Source organism: Colletotrichum destructivum, chromosome 7 (genome assembly GCF_034447905.1).
Source record: "Colletotrichum destructivum chromosome 7, complete sequence".
Classification (NCBI taxonomy): Eukaryota; Fungi; Ascomycota; class Sordariomycetes; order Glomerellales; family Glomerellaceae; genus Colletotrichum; species Colletotrichum destructivum.
In genome coordinates, this window is record NC_085902.1 from 465427 (window position 1) to 482317 (window position 16891).

At 55.3% G+C, this 16891-nt stretch overlaps 6 protein-coding genes across 6 annotated transcripts; 2 read left to right on the top strand and 4 right to left on the bottom strand.

Annotated features, from left to right (window-relative positions):
• CDEST_10674 (Putative glycosyl transferase, family 15, nucleotide-diphospho-sugar transferase) lies at window positions 1-1823 on the bottom strand. The gene is made up of 4 exons (XM_062926830.1): window positions 1639-1823; window positions 588-1481; window positions 248-536; window positions 1-194 (listed from the first exon to the last, which is right to left on the bottom strand). The coding sequence occupies exons 1-4, from the start codon at window positions 1687-1689 to the stop codon at window positions 127-129; spliced, it is 1302 nt and encodes a 433-aa protein (XP_062782881.1). The 5' UTR covers window positions 1690-1823; the 3' UTR covers window positions 1-126.
• Window positions 1824-3610: 1787 nt separating this feature from the next.
• CDEST_10675 (Putative mRNA decay factor PAT1 domain-containing protein) lies at window positions 3611-7890 on the top strand. Its single transcript, XM_062926831.1, has 3 exons — window positions 3611-4357; window positions 4721-7090; window positions 7150-7890. Exons 2-3 carry the CDS (start codon window positions 4776-4778, stop codon window positions 7436-7438), a joined length of 2604 nt encoding a protein of 867 aa, XP_062782882.1. The 5' UTR covers window positions 3611-4357; window positions 4721-4775; the 3' UTR covers window positions 7439-7890.
• A 1-nt stretch (window position 7891) lies between these two features.
• On the bottom strand, window positions 7892-9314 carry CDEST_10676 (Putative DNA-directed RNA polymerase III subunit Rpc5). Its single transcript, XM_062926832.1, has 2 exons — window positions 8723-9314; window positions 7892-8651 (listed from the first exon to the last, which is right to left on the bottom strand). Exons 1-2 carry the CDS (start codon window positions 9219-9221, stop codon window positions 7927-7929), a joined length of 1224 nt encoding a protein of 407 aa, XP_062782883.1. The 5' UTR covers window positions 9222-9314; the 3' UTR covers window positions 7892-7926.
• A 145-nt stretch (window positions 9315-9459) lies between these two features.
• CDEST_10677 (uncharacterized protein) lies at window positions 9460-11575 on the top strand. The gene has a single exon (XM_062926833.1). It carries the CDS (start codon window positions 10359-10361, stop codon window positions 11562-11564), a length of 1206 nt encoding a protein of 401 aa, XP_062782884.1. The 5' UTR covers window positions 9460-10358; the 3' UTR covers window positions 11565-11575.
• Window positions 11576-11942: 367 nt separating this feature from the next.
• Window positions 11943-15070, bottom strand: CDEST_10678 (Putative major facilitator superfamily, MFS transporter superfamily). Its single transcript, XM_062926834.1, has 13 exons — window positions 14238-15070; window positions 14127-14182; window positions 14047-14068; window positions 13913-13992; window positions 13762-13843; window positions 13654-13707; window positions 13349-13579; window positions 13230-13283; window positions 13002-13161; window positions 12854-12944; window positions 12666-12789; window positions 12513-12604; window positions 11943-12456 (listed from the first exon to the last, which is right to left on the bottom strand). Exons 1-13 carry the CDS (start codon window positions 14394-14396, stop codon window positions 12081-12083), a joined length of 1581 nt encoding a protein of 526 aa, XP_062782885.1. The 5' UTR covers window positions 14397-15070; the 3' UTR covers window positions 11943-12080.
• Window positions 15071-15107: 37 nt separating this feature from the next.
• On the bottom strand, window positions 15108-16814 carry CDEST_10679 (Putative HORMA domain-containing protein; the record flags this gene model as incomplete). The annotated part of the gene is made up of 4 exons (XM_062926835.1): window positions 15108-15399; window positions 15470-15889; window positions 15950-16713; window positions 16784-16814. The coding sequence occupies 3 exons, from the start codon at window positions 16812-16814 to the stop codon at window positions 15689-15691; spliced, it is 996 nt and encodes a 331-aa protein (XP_062782886.1). The 3' UTR covers window positions 15108-15399; window positions 15470-15688.
• Between the last annotated feature and the right edge of the window lie 77 nt (window positions 16815-16891).

Sequence of the window (16891 nt, forward strand, 5' to 3'; positions counted from 1 at the left end):
AAATTCCGTTGCCCAAGCTGCCCGATGCCTCTCATCGATGCAGGTAAACTCAATCGGCGGCCTTAACCAAGGCCTCATTTGACATTTGTTGATACATGCTCACTTTTACCGCGCACCGTGATGAACTTAATCCTGCTGGTTCTCGTACCCTTCGGGCTTGTCCAAACCGTTGATTTCGAAGTAACGACTCGTGCCTGCAGCGTGTCAGTGGTTTGTCTTTGGCTTGAAGCGGAGCAGGTCGACTTACAAGAGTAGCCCTTCCAGTCAAAATTGTCCTTGGGATTGCAGTGGCAGCGCCTGTCAAGTCGGACCTTCTCCCCAGTGGGACAATGAGTGAAGGGAACGTGGTAGTAGGCAATGTCGTTGAAGAAGTGAATCTGGTCCTTGGGCAGCATAAGACTGGCAGCAATCGAGTGCACGGGAGCGTCGCCCCATCGCTCGTAGAAGAAACCGCCGTCCTGGTCGAGGGACTCGAAATAGTCGATGTACTGTTGAGAGCGGAGCCAGTTCAGGTCGCCAACTTCGAAGTTGGACCACTGGTGGAGGGTCAGCATACGACATTCATGACACAATTCTCGTTAACTTACGAAATGGCAGTGGTTATAGGTATCACCGCCGTCATCACTCAGGAAGCCCATGGAGTTGCCCTCCGCAATGTGCTCAGGGTGGTTCTTCATGAACTTCTTGGTGCTGTCCCAGAGCGTCGGAATGGTCTCGACGTACTCGTACAAGCTCAGGACGAAGCTGTACTTCTTGTTGTTCTCTTTCATGAAGCGGAAGGGATCGTAGTGAATATCGCAGAAGAGCTCGATGGAGGGCTCGACGCGCCAGTAGTAGTCGTAGTTCATCATGGCGGGCTGACGGAAGAAGAAGCCAGACTCGAAACGGCACATGTGGCGGTAGCTCACAGAGTCGCCGTAGATGATCTTGCGCTGAGCCATGTCCTCGCGAACCTTGCGAGCCTTTTCCTGGTCAATCCACTCGGGGAAAGACCAATCCTTCTTGGGGATCTCGCCGTAGATTGTCTTGCCCGAGACAAGCGAGGTAGTGACCTTCTTGAAGGTGGCATCAAAAGGCTTGTCGTTCAGGAAAACCCAGTCGTAGTTGTAGCGGCGGTTAAAGCGGTCCTCAACCTGACGAATGGAGCGGGCAATGTCCCAGACGTCAGAGTTGCGGGCGAGGGTGACGAAGGTAGCATTCATGCGCGGGCCGGGTGCGATGCCGGATAGCTCGTCCCAGCCAGGTTCGTTTGGGGTCAAGGGCATAGGCCAGTCCTTCGGGTTGTAGGCCTCGCCGACCTTGGGACGGTTTGCATCGGATTGAGGTGCTTGCTTTGGCTTCTCGGCATCCTTGTTTTCTCCCTGCTGCTGCTGCTGTTGCTGCTGGCCGTTGGTGGGAGCGCCCGGCTTCGTGAATGTGCCATCTTGGAGCCTTACACCCTCGTAGCTGGAATGGGAGATGAAGTAAAAAACGGCGAGGCCCTGCGCGGATGATAGAAATGTCAGCAGACTGTCGAAGCACGCGATGAAACGATAAAAGACAATAGGGGTCGCTGGTATGCGAGAGATACAGCACCGCCCACGGGGTCGAAGCTAGCCACGGTGCGCAAACAAGGGGATCGGCGGGATGTCAACTTACGAAGAAGGCGAAAAGAATGTATCGCACATATCGTGCGGAGCCCGTCGCCATCTTGACCGATATAACCAGGTCGACGATGGGAGCTCTAGTCAGGAAGGGAAAGGGGGTTGAAGTAAAGGTGGGAAAGTGTGACGTTGTCCCCCCGAGATGAACGAGGACGGATAGTCAGAATGTCAAAAGAGCGCGAGGGACGCAGGAAGAAATACAGAAAGATGGCTTCGAGGGAAAATGTCCAGAGGTGCTGGACATGCAGCAGGCGCGCTAGCGACTACTGGTTCCGGGAGACCTGATGGACTTTCACAGGGTTCGGGGGGTACGAATGCAGCGAGCGTGGTGCGCCCACCCCCGAGAAAGAGAGGGAGCGCTAGCCAGCAAGTACCGTACCGCGACGGAAGAAAGGGGGTGGGGCGAAAGCTGGCCTAAACCCGGAAGCTTTGAGCCCTGCGACTCAGGACGGCCTCCGGCGAGCCGGAGTATTCTCTGCCATGTGTTTCTTTGGGAAAGGGTACCTTGATCCAACAGGCAAACCACCGCTCAGGTAGGTACCTACCTATAAAGTCGGCAGGTGCTTCAGGGATTGAACTCAATGTTCCATAGATTATTAGGTAGAGTGGGTTCCTTCCCATTTTACGCCAAAACCAAGAGCCGACTGGACGCAAATCATTCCGATAGCCTTCAGGATATATCTCACTCAGCACGCATACAGGAACCAGTTGGTGGTGGGAAAAAATAGAGCGCCGGTCTGATGCACGATGCCGGCAAGCTTACGACTGAAGAGCACGCAAGCTGGAGAGGCGGAAGCGGCGACATGGATGCGGGCATGGCATTATTCTGATAACTAAGTATCCTCCACGTACCTCTTGTCGCCGCACATACCTGGGTAGCTGCCACGTATCCGTTCCCAGTTCTTGGGCTAAGGCAGTCCCCGGGGAGTTGTGGAGGGGAGCAAGACACCGACATCGTTGCTTCTGCCTTTCCGTTTCAGCGCAAGCCAACCCCTTGTACGTCTTAGTGACCCCTGACAGATCTGGCGGTCTCGCATAGATTGGCCAGATGTTCTGTGGCATTTTCACCCATACGCAGAATCCATGGCAATTGAGGATTGCACTTCTGTCCCGCAAGGAGAAAAGTAGCCTTCAATAGCGTCGAGTCGTCTTAATGGCAGATGTCCTGCTCCTTCCAACGGGACACCTGTCAATAAGGTCAGATTGGCGGTTTCTGTTGGCCTCCTGTGGCTTTCAAGCCTTCCACTCGCCGCTCGTATCCCGCCCGAGGGTCCATTATCCCAAGGCACGGAGTACACTCACCCAGTGACAACTGATCGCCGTGGTACTTACCGCAAAGGCTCGTGCGCCGAGAGAGTCCAGTCCAACTCGCCTCGCCCGAAACCGACTTGTCAGTCCGCAAACAATATATGTAAAGTTTTGCGCATTTGCTGTCTTAGCAGTCCATGCTGAGCCCCGTCTTTTTAATTCGAGACTTGGCTGTCAAACTGTCCGCTGCCAGAAGTGCGCTGTTACTGTCCGAAAGACCATGACACCCACCGTCTTGGTGCACTGAGCGCTTGGGTCCTCGAGCTCTCGTGTCCGCGGCGTCGATTCCAGAAACAGGTGCCTTATCTGGTACATCGAGCATTCCAAAGCAGCCAGCCACAGCGCTCGCAAGCGGGATGAACCCGTCAGACTGCAGGCGATACAGTAGATCCTGGCCAACTTATTCGGACTGGGTTTGAGGTGAACCCATTTCGATGGACGGTTCTGAAGGCTCATGTCCAGGGCAGTCGCGTGCTTTTTTGCTTGGGCTTGCTTTAGCCTGTGCGAGGCCACCGAGTCATCGTGAGATGCTGTGCGCAAGCAGTCTTCCGTCGACTTCGTGTGTCATGCGGCTGTCATCCGAAATATCAGTTGAGAAGGTACAACTGAAATTCTGGCGATGCGATGCAAAGAGGCTCGCACGGAACTGACGCCGTAGGGCTCTCTGCAACAAACCTCAATGATTTATGATTCTATTTACAAGGTAGGAAGGTGTGTGCATAGAGAACTCGTCTTGGGGAGAATCGAAAATGAGAAAGCAATCAGCAAAACTCCTTTTTCAAGTGATCATGGCTCTGAGAGTTAGCGTGTAACCAGACCGAACAGAACAAAAGCTGCACAGTTGGCAGATTGTTTGAGAAGCTTCAATTACATCACCAGAGATGCGTTGCTTGCGACGCAGCGGAAATGGAAACCCTGCAAAACCCCTCTATCCACATTCGGCGGGCCAAATTCAGGCCACGATGATGAGAGGGGCTGTCCAAGGGAGCCGGTGTGACTAACTGCATCACGTGACTCAGGTCCCGGTAGCTCGGCCATCTCAGCTGGCCCATTGGTCCGGATATCACCTGGAAGTGGGGTCTCCAAGGCTCTCAAGCCTCAGTCCCTCCCCCAAGCCCAAGGATGCGAATAGTGCATCACCACTTTGGCCATTGCATCCCAACCCCAAGCGACGCGACTCTTTTGTTTCTTTTCGCTGCACCATACCACACCTGGCGCATTGTGTTCAACCTTGTGCTTTGGTGGAACTGTTTCCCCTGGATGTTGATATACTAAGCAGACTGGCTATAATCTCCTGTTTATGCCTTGTTGCTTTACTCCCACCCTTTGGAAATTGTCTTTGACGACATCATGATAGTTTTGGGAGCTGCTCTACTTAAGGCCACCGATCTCTCATTCTCTTAGTGGTAAGTCGCATCACCCTCACAATCCCATCAGTCCTTAGAGGGGCCTTGGAGAGCAGCCTGTCGTGCCCTGTACTCCACGACAATTTCCCATCTGCACCCAACATTCAAAGGCGGGAGCCGGCGGGTGGGTTGTTTCCTCGCCATAGTCATTTGCACTAGGCGAGAGCACCAGGGAATAGGGTCTCTTGCCCTTTCTCTACCTAATCAGGCTGCTCTCGCCATCTTGGACTTTGGACTTTGGACTTTGGTCTTTCTCTCCCACACCTGACCTGTCCTGCCTCCTCTGGCCTAGATCTCTTCCTCAGCATCTATTTGCCTCATTCTCTGTTAGATTTTCGACATCAAATGCTGACCACAACCTAGTATACAGCTATCTCCTCCCTCGTCAAACTATTTGACGGACCAACTTACCAACACCATGTCCTTCTTCGGTTTCGACCCCACGCGCCCGAGCCACAACACGGCGGCGCCGGGCTTCTCCCAGGCCCATGACCCGTTCGCCGGCCTTTCTCGCGGCAATATCGAAGATGACGATGCCGTCGAGTTCGACGACACGTACGATGGCCTAGGCGATCAGCTCGAGGAAAGCGGCGATGCCTTCAACGACGACACTTTTGGAGGTGGTGGTAACGAAACTATCTCTTCCGCCCCCGTCGGCAAGGACTTCGACTTCTTCGGCCAAACAGCCAAGGTGTCGGATGCCATCGAAGAGGAACAAGTCCGCTACAGTCGCCAGGTCCCGTCGGCGAAGTCAGTTCCCGCACCTGCGCCGGTCCAGCCGCAACAGCACTACCAACAGCAGCCTCAGCAGCCTCAGCCGCAACACCAGCCTCCGCCGAACTACTACTATCAAAGCCAGCAGGCTCCCAGGCCTGTCCGCACCGGCTATGAGAAGTACCAAGAGGCAGAGCCTATTCCCGATCTCCACGTCGACGCATCACTTTGGGGCATGCCTTCCAAGAAGCCCGCCTTTCCCGAGCCTTCCCCGCAGCCGCAAGCCGCCTCTGCTAGCCGCAAGGTGATGAGTCTGGAGGAGGTGGAAAAGGCAATGCGAGAGCAGGCTACTCAACGAACTGCCCAGCCCGCTCTTTCCGAGTCTGTGCCTGGCGTTCAAGGCTACCCGGCCGAGCGGCCTGACTACGGCTATGGTCGACCGGAGGCTGTTCAGCAACAATCCTTCCAGGGTTCCGAGCATCAGCAGCAGCACGCGGGTCAGGCTCCTCAGCACCACGGCCATGCGCACCCTGTCACCATTCTTCAACGACCCCAATCCATCTCCAAACCCACGCCGCCCATTCAAAACACCCCCAGCCCGCTTGCTCAACCTCCCCACCCTCACGCCCCGCCTACGCAGCCAACCCAGATCTTGCAGAATCCCAACAGGCTTTCGGGTGATGCCGCTCGGATCGGTGCTCATAGCCAGCCGCCTCACGGCCATCACCAAGCTCATGGTCATCAAGCGCATCGATCACAAGGCTCCATGGGCCGTGTTCCTCAGGTTGCTCAGCAGCAGCCGCAGCAGCCGCCGCCGCACCTCGCTCACCTTTCCGAGGACGAGAAGGCCGCCTACCTTGACCAAGAAACCAAGCGTGCCAAGCGCAACCACAAGATTTGGCTCTTGTCCAAGGACAATGGCCTCATGACGCCTCAGGACAAGAACTTTGTGACTCGTATCCAGTTGCAGCAACTGGTTTCGGCCACTGGTAACCCGATCGATCAGACCAATGACGACTCTCTGACCGAAGATTTCTATTACCAGGTGCTAAGCCAGATTCGCGGTGGTCAGCGCCAGAACCCCAATCAGCCCCTGAACAATTTCGCTCAGACCTACCTCTTCCAAACTGGAAGCCGTCAGGGTAACATGAGGAGACAGGGCCGGGCTGCCGAGAACCATGTCCAGCGAATGGAGCAGCAGGTTCAGCGTGCTGTCGAGGCTGCCAAGAACAAGCCCAAGAACCCTCAGTTGGTCATCGCTGGCAGTCTTGGAAAGATCTCCTTCAGCAACGCCAAGACGCCAAAGCCTCTTCTTAATATCAAGCGAACCGAAAGCAGCGGAGATGCTAACCGGCCTGGTAATGGCAAGCGACAAGGCGGCTCGAACGGGCTGGACCGTAAGGCCATCCTGCGAAACATTGAGAAGGTCTATAACACCATCATGAAGATGGAAGACCACGCCCGTTTCCTTCCTCCCCCGCCCGCCAATGGCAACGACGAGGAGTTCCATGTGAAGCACCAGGCATGGTTGGAGACGGCCCAGGGGCTCAATGCCCAGCTCTGGAACGACCTAAAGGTTCACGAGCCCATTGGTGCCACCACCATTCACCCTTTTATCGCGTTCCTGTCGTTCCCCAAGGGCAAGAAGGCCATCCCTCGCGTCTTCCGACACATCAGCTTCGAGCAGCGCACCACGATCCTGACCATGATCATTATTCACCTTGACCAGCTGGATGTTGTCTACGGCGCCCAGACTACTGACGGCGAGGTCAGTCTTAACGCTGCTATGCGCGAGAGCATTGAACTTTTCTCTGCCGCTGTCATGCCGAGCCTGTTTGCCTACTTCAACGAGACGGAGCTTGATATTGTGACGGGTGTCCTTGGTCTTATCAGCACCAAGTTGAACATTGACCTCATCGCCAAGACTCGCGTGGGCTGCTCGATGTTGACTCTGATTCTGAGCCGAGCCGAGCTCCTGAAGCAAGGTGGTGGAGGCTCTCCTCAGCTGTGGGCCGAATGGTAAGCTTTGTGCAAACAAGTTCCTTTGGGCACTGGCCTATACTGATATGTTTCTGTAGGGAACAAACCTTCGATATGTTCTTCAACAAGCTTGAGCCCACTCTTCACCACATCTTCCCCGGCAGCGTCAACACGGGAGAAGACGTTGTCGTTTGGCAGCTTCTCGCGGCCGTTGGTGTCAGTGCCAACCCCGAACAACAGCAGCGCCTGGTTCTTGCTGTCAAGGACCGCGTGCTTGATACCGTCGCTCATGCAAAGACGCTTCCGGGCGCCATGGCCACGACGCGGTTGGCCACTGTCAACCTTTTCATGCACTCGATTGGCCTGGATGTTGATTTGCTTCAGTAAGGGATTTGAAGTTTGCGATGAGGGCGTTCGTTGCGCCAAACGTGACGCAGGCCGCACCAGAATTGATTTATAGTATGCGTTGGACGCTTGGGATACGACGAACTTGCTCGTTTCGCATGGCCCGTGATTTTTTGAGGGCACGGGAGCCGCTGCATAGGCTGTAGTACTGGGGCTGCAGCTTCTATGGAGGTTTCCACCTGCGGAAGGGGGTAGCTTGTCCCAAGGTGATATGCGCAAAACGATATCTCGTGTACATTGAAGACACGCCTCTTTTTGAGATGGCGCCGCCATGTCAGTATCGGCGGTGCGTTGCGACCAGTCTTGCTAGTTAGAGCAACCCAAAAAAAGAAATCTGCATTTGAAGTTCAGAGTCGAAACGAAACTTGAGTCGTCCCATTCTTGCTTGAAAGAATCCGGTTTGTCTATCATGCCGCCGCAAACGCCTAAGCTATGCAAATCAAATACTGATGTTTTATGGAGACGAATAATCATGTCAGGTCCATGCTGGAAGCAGTTTGCGCAGGCGCCGCTCTGGCCTTGCCTCCACGTCGTGCAGCCACCGCGCCCCGCGCCTTGGGCTTCATCTTCCGCGCCTCCTCTTCGGCAGCGGCGGCGGCGGCGGCCTCGGCTTCTAAGTCTGCCTTTGACATGGGCTTCGGCTTCTTGATGCCACTGACGGCCTCCAGCAGCTCATCGTCGCCCCATTTGGTCTCCAACCTCGCAACCTGGTCTGCCAAGTCCACCACAGGCTTCGACTCGAGCGCCTCGGCGCCCTCGAGCGCGGCCTTCTTCTTTTCCTCATCGTCGTCGTCGTCGAACTGCTGCGGCTGCGGCCTGGCGACGTCGCCGGGGCCGCGCATGATGAGGCTCTCCTGGTAGATGTCCCAGGCGGCCTCGTCGTTCTCGTCCGTGTACTTGAGCCTGCGCCAGTTCTCCATCTGCACGGCACGGAGGCGGTCGGCCATGGTCTCGCTCTTGGCGGCTGCGCCGTCGGGCGTCGTCTTGATGGTCATGTGGATGGCGCGCGCGGCCGCCGAGGAGGAGCCCTGCGCCGCGCCAGCGGCCGCGCCTCCGGGGCCGGCGCCCGCTGCCGCGGCGGATTCCTTGGCCGCGGCGGCGGAAGCGTTGCGTTCTTGCTGGGCCACGGCGTCGACGTGATGGAGCTGGGGGCGGAGGTGGACGAGGTTCGAGACGGGTGTGAGGTGGAGGTCCTCTGGCAGAAAGGTTACTGTTAGCAGGCCGGGGGTAGGGGGAGTGGTGAGAGGAGGTGAGGATAGGACATACTGCCTTGGAAGACGCCAATCATGTACTGAACCTCCTTATGGTCAGGACACTGGCCGCCGAGGGTCTGAGTTCTCAAGACCTTGTCCTGACGTACGGCCTCGGGCCACTCGAGGTACAGCTCGTCGTCGAGGTCAGGGTCGCCGCGCCTCTTGGGCCGGGGCGGGGGCGCGCCGACGCCGAAGCCGCCGGACAGGCCGTGTGTGCCGCCGTTCTTGGACTCGAGGCTGGCCTTGAGCTGGCGGCCCCATTTCATGCCCTTCTCGCGGTCGTAGGACTGGGTGTAGTCGAGAGGCACGTCGACCTCGACCATGCCGGAGCGGGCCTTGAGGCGCATCTCGGTCGGGGTGGGCTGGCGCGGGTCGGTGCGGTTGGGCTGCTGGAGGACCCAGAGCTTGCGGCCCTGCGGGAGAGACGGGTTGAAGAAGACGTCGTAGGAGGCGATGACGGGGTCCGGGTCGAAGGACTCGTCGGGGTCCATTGTTGCCATCGGGGCGGACATTATGTTTGTGTGAGTGCGTAGGAGACTGGACGTGCGTGGTGAGATATCGTGACTCCTCGAGGGTTTGACCGTGACTTTGGATGTACCGTTAAATTTTTGGATGCGCTCGGTGAGTCGAGGTTTACCCCACGGCGGGAAAGACGTTGGTCGGGCTTATCGATAAGGATGATGGAGCTAGCAATCCCGGTCGAGTGGCTGGCTGGTGGGGGACGAGCTTCATTCGAGCTTCCGACCTCATCATCCCGACCCTCCAACCCCCTCAAGTTCACGAGACGAACACATCAGTGTCCTTGGCCAAATTTTTTCTATTGGATCTTTTTCATGGGTGTGTTCATTATTAATCAGCCCTTTTGAATTTGTGTCATGGACTGCGGTAGAATGAATATGGTTACAGGCGAGTTTCTCTAAGCCTTCCTCTCAGCTCCTATCTCCTTCGTGTTGGTATTGTCGTTTAGGGCGCTGCAACAGCATTTCATTGCCTCCGGATCGTCCGCATCTTCATTCGCCTGGTCATCAGTGTTGCAAGTTTGACATGGGACTGAGTACTACATCATCCAAGGTCTCATGGACTGTTCAAGGAATTGCCAGATTGATACGCCTAGCATGTGGCATGCTGCTCGCCGACCCCCCTCATTCTCGAGTGACTACGGAAATCCGAACCACCGCGTCAATTAAAATGGCTGGGTTTATCTACGTCAGTGTAATGTCTGATTTGCTTGTCTACTGCAAGCATACACATGCCCAGTGCTTCAAACTACTTCAGCCGCCTTGCTGTGGCGAACAGGTTATGCCGCGGCGGTTGGATATCGCCTACCCGCCTCGAAGCATCCTTGCACATTTTGCGAATCAAAGCTCACAAAGGGAACCTAAATCGAAGCCAAAATATACGCTGTGTAGCGTTAGTTGTTCCTTGGTTCGCGATCCTTGACAACTGGCAGCACTATACAAGCATCTAAGCTCCTCAAGGCTAACGAGAATAGCGCTGATGGGAGACGCTAGCTACCACGTGAGGACTTACACGAAACCACAGGCCGGTCCTCGTCATGGAAGCTTAATACCAGAAGAGCACCCCTCAGAGACTTTTAAATGAAAATTTACAAGTTGCAAAGGCGCCGTTGATGGTCTTTGTCGTTCCCAATGACCGCCGAAGTTCCGAACTCACTGAACTGGGTCTCCTTCATCACGGGGATCCTCTCCTTCGGTCTGACAGTCCTCAACTTGATCGCCTTATACGCCAACTTTGTCACCACCATCCGGTCCGCTCCCACCGACATCCGAGACTCATTGGGAAACCTCCGACAGCAGCTATGTGAAGAGCGCGAGGCCCTGCGCCACCAGACCAAGGAGATCCGCGCCCAGGGCAAACTCCGCCACCGCATCGTAAACATCGGCGGAAAGCTCGCCAACCGCGAGGCCCGCAGAGCGCTTTCCTACGCCGAGCAGACACTTCCTCTTCACTACATCACTCTGCGCGACCTCTGGCGCACCTTCAAGGACATTGAGCGGCCGTTCCTCGTCGCCAGCGGGCACCGCGCCGAGGCCATCCACAACGGCGCGGCCTGGGTTGAGGGCGACCTCGACGAAAAGGTCCGCACTGACTTTGAGAGACACGGCGAGTCGGGCAGCTTTGCGGACTGGAGTGCGCTGTACAAGTGCGACTTTGCGCACCGGTTCATTTGGTGGCAGGTCAAGGACGACGTGAGGAGGTTGTCGGATGAGGTCGGGCGGATCATGGCGCGGCGGACGGAGCGGGAGGTCACTTATATCCGGATTATGGTCAAACAAATATTCCAGAGTGACGGGCCTCCCCAGATTATCGACGTGCATCCGCGGCGTCCCCCAGGAGGCGGCGGTGGAGGCGGGGCGGCCAGGAGACGGACGAGCTGGGCCCAGGGGCCTGTCCGAAGGAGCCCTGCCCCGGTGAGGAGTCCGGTTTCTGTGAGGAAAAGCCCCGTCCCCGTGCAAAGTCCACATTGCGATTGGTGCGCAAGGCACGCAGAAGAGGGCTCGTCTTCCAGTGAGAGCAGCGATACCGACAACCGGAAGAGCCGCAGGGGCATGGACGTGCCCAGACGGAGGGATGGCAGTCCCAGCGAGAGCCAGCACGGCCGTCCGAGGAGCGACGCCGCCACCGTGGGAAAGCAACAGCACCGCCCCCGGCCTCAGCAGCAGACTTCCAGGAACAGGTGGGAGCAGTTCCGGAGTAGGCCCGCGAGGCAGTACGACATCAGAGAGTATTTCGAGGGTCGGGGTCGAGATCATTCGAGGATCGTGGAGGTGATTCCTGGGAGTGAGATTGACTACTTCTCCTCCCATCCGCAGCGTGAGGGCGGGGGGGAATGATGGGACGGGTTGTCGTTGCAGCAAAGGAATTGGTAGATTCTTTTTCTGTGAGGAGGGATCAGTCTTCTACAGAAATCTTGCCTAAATGCTTTCATTAAGACCGTAACACAGTCTGGGATCTACACAAGATCGTCAAGCTCACCCTCGTATCATTGCCTATATACATTGTTGACTCAAACTGTCAGTAGTCTTACAAGGCCCCCCCCTGAGAGTTTTTCCTGCTACTGGACAAACAAAAAGAACAATGTGACTTCCTTATGATCTGGTTATGTATCTGTTGATCTGAATATCATCGGTTGATATTTCTTCAAGGAATGGCGACCGCACAGAACTCTTTCTAGCAGAAATAACAAACAACATCAACGAACTGCGTTTGTGATTCTACATACATCAAGGACTGTGCTTCCTTGACATTCTACTTGCAGTTCAGCCCAATCGCACGCCCAATGCTGACCTGTAGCATCCAAGGGCGATCCCACCACGACCAGTATCAAATAGGTATCTCGCCCAAGGATTTTACTGGGCCCTATCCTGAAACTTCCCTAGCGACGTGATGTCCGGCTCCTCCACTGCCGACTTGACGCCCGCATCTGCGTTATCCGGCTCCTCGGTTGATACATCCTTGACAGCGTTCCTCGCCTTTCTCTTCTCTTCCCACTTGAAGGCAAAGTGGATCCCGACGAACATCACACTAGATACGAGCGCGAACCCAAGGTAGAGCTTGGATCCGATGCGCCAGTTAGGGGCTTCGGACGCCGGGAAGGCAGCGATTGGGATGAAGGCGCTCATGAGATACGCTAGGGTGGTACCGCTCGCGAAGAGCACGGTCCGCACTTCGGGCTCGCCTTGGAGGTGTGCCGATGCCCAAGAGCAGAGCAGCATCATGGAGACACTGAGACTGGTTAGAACAGTCGATCTGGAACAACTGTTTGAATAGGGATGACCTACGCTCCCATATAGTTCATGTACCAACCGGCCATATAGGCCTGCTCGTTGCTGGGTCGTACGATGAGGATGATGTGAGAGGTGATATTGATGGCCTGTCCAGCGCATTGTCAGTCTTCAAGCATCCGTAGTGATGAGTCGTTTGTGCGAACTTACGGAATGAAGAAGCAGAAACGGCAGCCGGACGCCAAAATAGTCACTGAAACCGCTGAACAGCAACTCTGCCACAAGCTGGACAGCCTGTCCAATGATCGGCAGGTAGTTGAGCATGGCCACAGAGCTTTCGACACGGTTAGCATCCTGTTTTCCGGCTAGCGACCTGAAAGTATATGAATGAAACTCACTATCTGACTGAACCGTCGGGATTCTTAAGAGACTTGAGCCACAGATTAAAGTAGCTGGCTGGGGTGAAGTTGCCACCAATGGGCCACGCAACTGCGAGGTACTGTCAGAAAACTACCGAGCACATGGTTTTGGATTGTAGGAACTCACTAGCAAACACCCACAGCTGCCAGAAAGTGAAGCATCGCAGAAATGACTTCGGCGTGATGCCAATCTGCGGCTTGCGGCCGACCCGACGTGCACGAGCCAAGGCGATCTCGATGTGCCTAGGCTTCATATAGAACTTGGCGAGAGGGTTTGGTCGTTCAGGCTGTTGTGCTGGGTCAGCTTCGAACTCGAAGGGACTTCAAGGTGTGCACAGAATCAATTAGAGCTTACGTAGCCAGGGAGGATAAAGAAAGCAGCAATCGCGACGGCGATGGTACAGATGCCCTATTGATAGTCGCTCGTCAGTCTCAAATGGCATTGGTCCAAGTATGCACGGCTTTTTGGCTCACATTGATGATGAAAGCCCATCTCCAGCCAGCCCGACCATGCAGACCCTCGAAGTTGGTTGAAAGAGCACCCTGCATTGCACCGGAAAGCATGGCGCCGGCTGGTTGCGCGATGTTGTAGATGCTCATGCGCAGGGCAACCTCGTGAGGCATGTACCACTGGCTGATGAGAGTGAAGTATCCCGGCCAAGCAGTGCCTTCGAAGAATCCAATCAGGAAGCGGAGGCCGTAGACCTGGTCAGCCGTTAGTAAATGGCAACCACCTCGTCGCTCCACGAGGAGAATCGGGTTACTATAGAAAGACGTACCTGCTTAGCACTCGTTACGACCGAGAGGCAGCAAGTGAGAACGCCCCAGATAAGCTGCCCACGTTTTCAGTCTACATTGAAGGAAGCCTGCCGATGGGGATTACTGACCTCGCAGGCCGGCAACCATGTCGAAGGGCCAAAGTGCGAGATGATGATGCATGAAGGATAGAGCATGATCATATACCCGATGCTGTTCCACAAATACTTGCTCAGAGACACGCGCCGGCACCAAAGTGGTGGTGAAATGAACATAACTTACTTGAAGAAGGTTGTGAAGTAGTTGAGCTCATTCCCATACAAATCCAGATCCTCTTTCATTCCCGAGACATACGCGTTGTTCTAAGAAAATTCGTGTTAGTCGCGACGGCATATCGGTGGCGTCATGTCACATACGATGTTGGTCTGGTCGATATACCTGAGATGCACCGTCAGCTTTCCAAACTTTGATCACCAGTTGATGTGCGTCTACATACTTGAACATGTATCCCAAGAACCCAATCGACAAGAAGAACAAGTCGAGGCGCCATAACTACCCATTCGGTCAGACCACCAAATCATAAAGTAGGCGCATTATGATGACCTACGAAAGCTCTCTCTTCCTTCGGATCGATATCATCTTTCGGGTTGCTGATGACAGGGGAGAGCCCGCCGTCGGAACCGGGCAATTTGTCATCAGAGGCACCGTCTCGAGTCGCCGAAGCAACAGCCGCGACCTGTATGGGATTTGTAGCCTGAACACCCATACTGCAGCGAACGATATTCGTACAAGGCTCAACGCTACAATGATTGACACAAGTAAGGGGCTAGGCTATGTCTGAGACTTCCACGTGGCATCCAGAGAAACCAGGCTTGGGGTCGGCCATTGAAGGAGTACTTATATGGGATTGTTGCGTTTGGTCGAAGTCCTCTTCGACATTGGTTCAAGGATCCTACTTAATGGTATCAGCGCGGGAGTCGAAGACGTGCTCCGCGCGGTGGCGCCTGGTGGTGGAGCATGCTAGCAAGCTGAGAGTGATTGAATGAGGGGGGTGGAATTCGACTTCTCCTACAAACTGATGCGATACGTGTATGAATCCAATATCTTATCAATGTAAGTCGGAACATGCCCGCCGCTGCAACTTATGCCGGCCTACGCTTCCCCAACCTGGAGCGGCAATGTTGCGACATTGACCGGGGAGAAGACGTGATACCCCCGCCGACATGAGGTAAAACCACACAAGTACCGGCGATCCTCCGCAGATGCCTCGTGTGCCGGCTTCGGTGACTAAAAACAAGTGTCGCGAATGAGAGTGCCGTGAATTCGCCGCGGACAAACACTAGATATGGTAGGTGGCGCATACCTGATCGGTGAATACCCGATGGTCGGCAGAACACACAAGAGGAAGACGAAGCGACAAAACGAATACGTAAAACCTTCATCCCCCCCCCCCCCCCCCCCCCCCCCCGCACCTTCTGCATTACCACCGAAACGACAGAATGTCTTTCTGTAGTGCAAATCTGCAACAAAAAGTCCAGACAATTAGCCACTTCCTCAATCCTCGTACCCGGATGCAGTCGTGAGGAAATCTGGCGGGCCAGTAGTATAGGTCCGTTGTGAACGCAACGATACTGTGCAAACTACTGGCCTTGGACGTTTTCCAAGATTCTGCCGGTGCGAATCCTGGTTGCCGTGCTCGTAGTAAGGTAAGGTAGTCCTCTCAAGCCCGGCCTTTGCCAGAGCTGAACTTTGGCAATCTTTGATGATTCCTGCGCATTCAAGAATGAGCAACATGGGCCGAGAGACACACGCAGGGGTACCCGACTAGAATCGGCTTACACTTTTGTTTCTATATCCTCTTCTGTTGTGCGATCTCGAGCAGTCATCAGTACCCAGACTAGATTCATCTCATCTGAAGCCGCAAGTTGGCGATGGTTGAGAGCCCTTGACGAGCAGTCCTCGTCTTATTTGCGGGGCGTGCAAACGACATTGACATTGGAGCTTGGGGATCATAGGGTGATGGTGCCGAAACGATTGCGCGCAAGCTGCACATGTGATTCAAGAGAAGTACGAGTCTTGGGTAGAATGAGGCGAGGACGCCGGCTTGCTTTCCTCGATCCAGCATTCGAAGAAGAGAGGGCCGGCCTCGACGGAGCGCAGCGGCGTGGTGGAGGCGCCACCTATGCCCACGCCCGGTACTGGATTTGTCCTTGAGGCGGGTTGGAGCGAAGGCTCGGAAGGAATCCAAGGTTGCGGGTGCTAAACCACATGTGTCAGCAATCAGCCGAATCAGTGCGGGAATAAAGACGTAATGCCTACCCCTATTGGCGCCGGCGCCTCGTCCCTGAGCTCAACGGCCATGGTGAACGTGCATCCCTCTGGCAGAGGTCCCTTCATTTCCGCAGCGTACGCGAGACGTCTCAGAGCACCACGATACGCCTCGTTCACGTCAACCCAGTTTACAGACCCATCATCGTCGTCTTCCTCCCTTCGCTGGAACCTCTGTCCCATACCAATCTTCTCCTTGCCCTTGCCTGTAGCCCAGGCCGGGAAGTTGGTGACATCGAAAACCCATCTCTCGATGACAGCCATCGTCTCATGGGCGTGAATGACGACGCAGACTTTGGAGGCTGCGCCGATAGCAAGCTGATCTTGAATCGCAGCGACGGCTGAGTTGATCCAATCGCAGAGAACTGGATGGCGGGACTGGGGAACTGGAAGGTTGTGGGCTTTTGTCATAAGAAAGGTCTGCTGCGGATAGAGGCGTCTGTGGTACAGTATAGTGTGTACAGTCAGGGTGAGGAACGATGTGAAGGATGTCAAGATAGTGTTTGCCTGCGGGCGTGGGATGGACACCGGAGGGGCAGAGGGTGCATCTGAAGTGGAAGACATGGTGGGCAGAGTAGCGATGGACTCGTCAAGTTGAAGAAGCGGTTCAAACTGGAGGGAGCTGACAAGGGCGGCGCTTTTGAACAGCGTATCAGAGCCGTTGCTGTGAGTAAATGGATCTTGAACTGTCGAGCGGCTAGGGAAGAGATGGAGGATATGACCGAGAAAGACACGCGCGACGAACCCAGATGCGACTTCTACGCCAAGTCACATGCTTCATCACGTGCTTGTAAGCATGGGTCAGCTCGGACGCGGCTGGCTGACAACCCACAATTGGGCACAGAGAGCGGGGCATATCCACATATAGGGCTGAAGGCAGCCAGTCTGTGACGCCACCATGCGACCCTGTCCACAGCTACCGCCAGCCAGTCC

Excerpts from the sequence above, each read along its gene's own strand:
- CDEST_10674 (XM_062926830.1), bottom strand. The coding sequence starts at position 1,689 with ATGGCGACGGGCTCCGCACGATATGTGCGATACATTCTTTTCGCCTTC. Across the intron at positions 1,482-1,638 it reads ACATTCTTTTCGCCTTCTTC|GGCCTCGCCGTTTTTTACTT; the intron begins GTAAGTTGACAT and ends TCATCCGCGCAG. Across the intron at positions 195-247 it reads TGACTGGAAGGGCTACTCTT|GCACGAGTCGTTACTTCGAA; the intron begins GTAAGTCGACCT and ends GACACGCTGCAG.
- CDEST_10675 (XM_062926831.1), top strand. The coding sequence starts at position 4,776 with ATGTCCTTCTTCGGTTTCGACCCCACGCGCCCGAGCCACAACACGGCG. Across the intron at positions 7,091-7,149 it reads CCTCAGCTGTGGGCCGAATG|GGAACAAACCTTCGATATGT; the intron begins GTAAGCTTTGTG and ends ATGTTTCTGTAG.
- CDEST_10676 (XM_062926832.1), bottom strand. The coding sequence starts at position 9,221 with ATGTCCGCCCCGATGGCAACAATGGACCCCGACGAGTCCTTCGACCCG. Across the intron at positions 8,652-8,722 it reads GATTGGCGTCTTCCAAGGCA|AGGACCTCCACCTCACACCC; the intron begins GTATGTCCTATC and ends CCTTTCTGCCAG.
- CDEST_10677 (XM_062926833.1), top strand. The coding sequence starts at position 10,359 with ATGACCGCCGAAGTTCCGAACTCACTGAACTGGGTCTCCTTCATCACG.
- CDEST_10678 (XM_062926834.1), bottom strand. The coding sequence starts at position 14,396 with ATGGGTGTTCAGGCTACAAATCCCATACAGGTCGCGGCTGTTGCTTCG. Across the intron at positions 13,993-14,046 it reads ATATCGACCAGACCAACATC|AACAACGCGTATGTCTCGGG; the intron begins GTATGTGACATG and ends GAATTTTCTTAG. Across the intron at positions 12,945-13,001 it reads GCAGCTGTGGGTGTTTGCTA|TTGCGTGGCCCATTGGTGGC; the intron begins GTGAGTTCCTAC and ends AGTACCTCGCAG.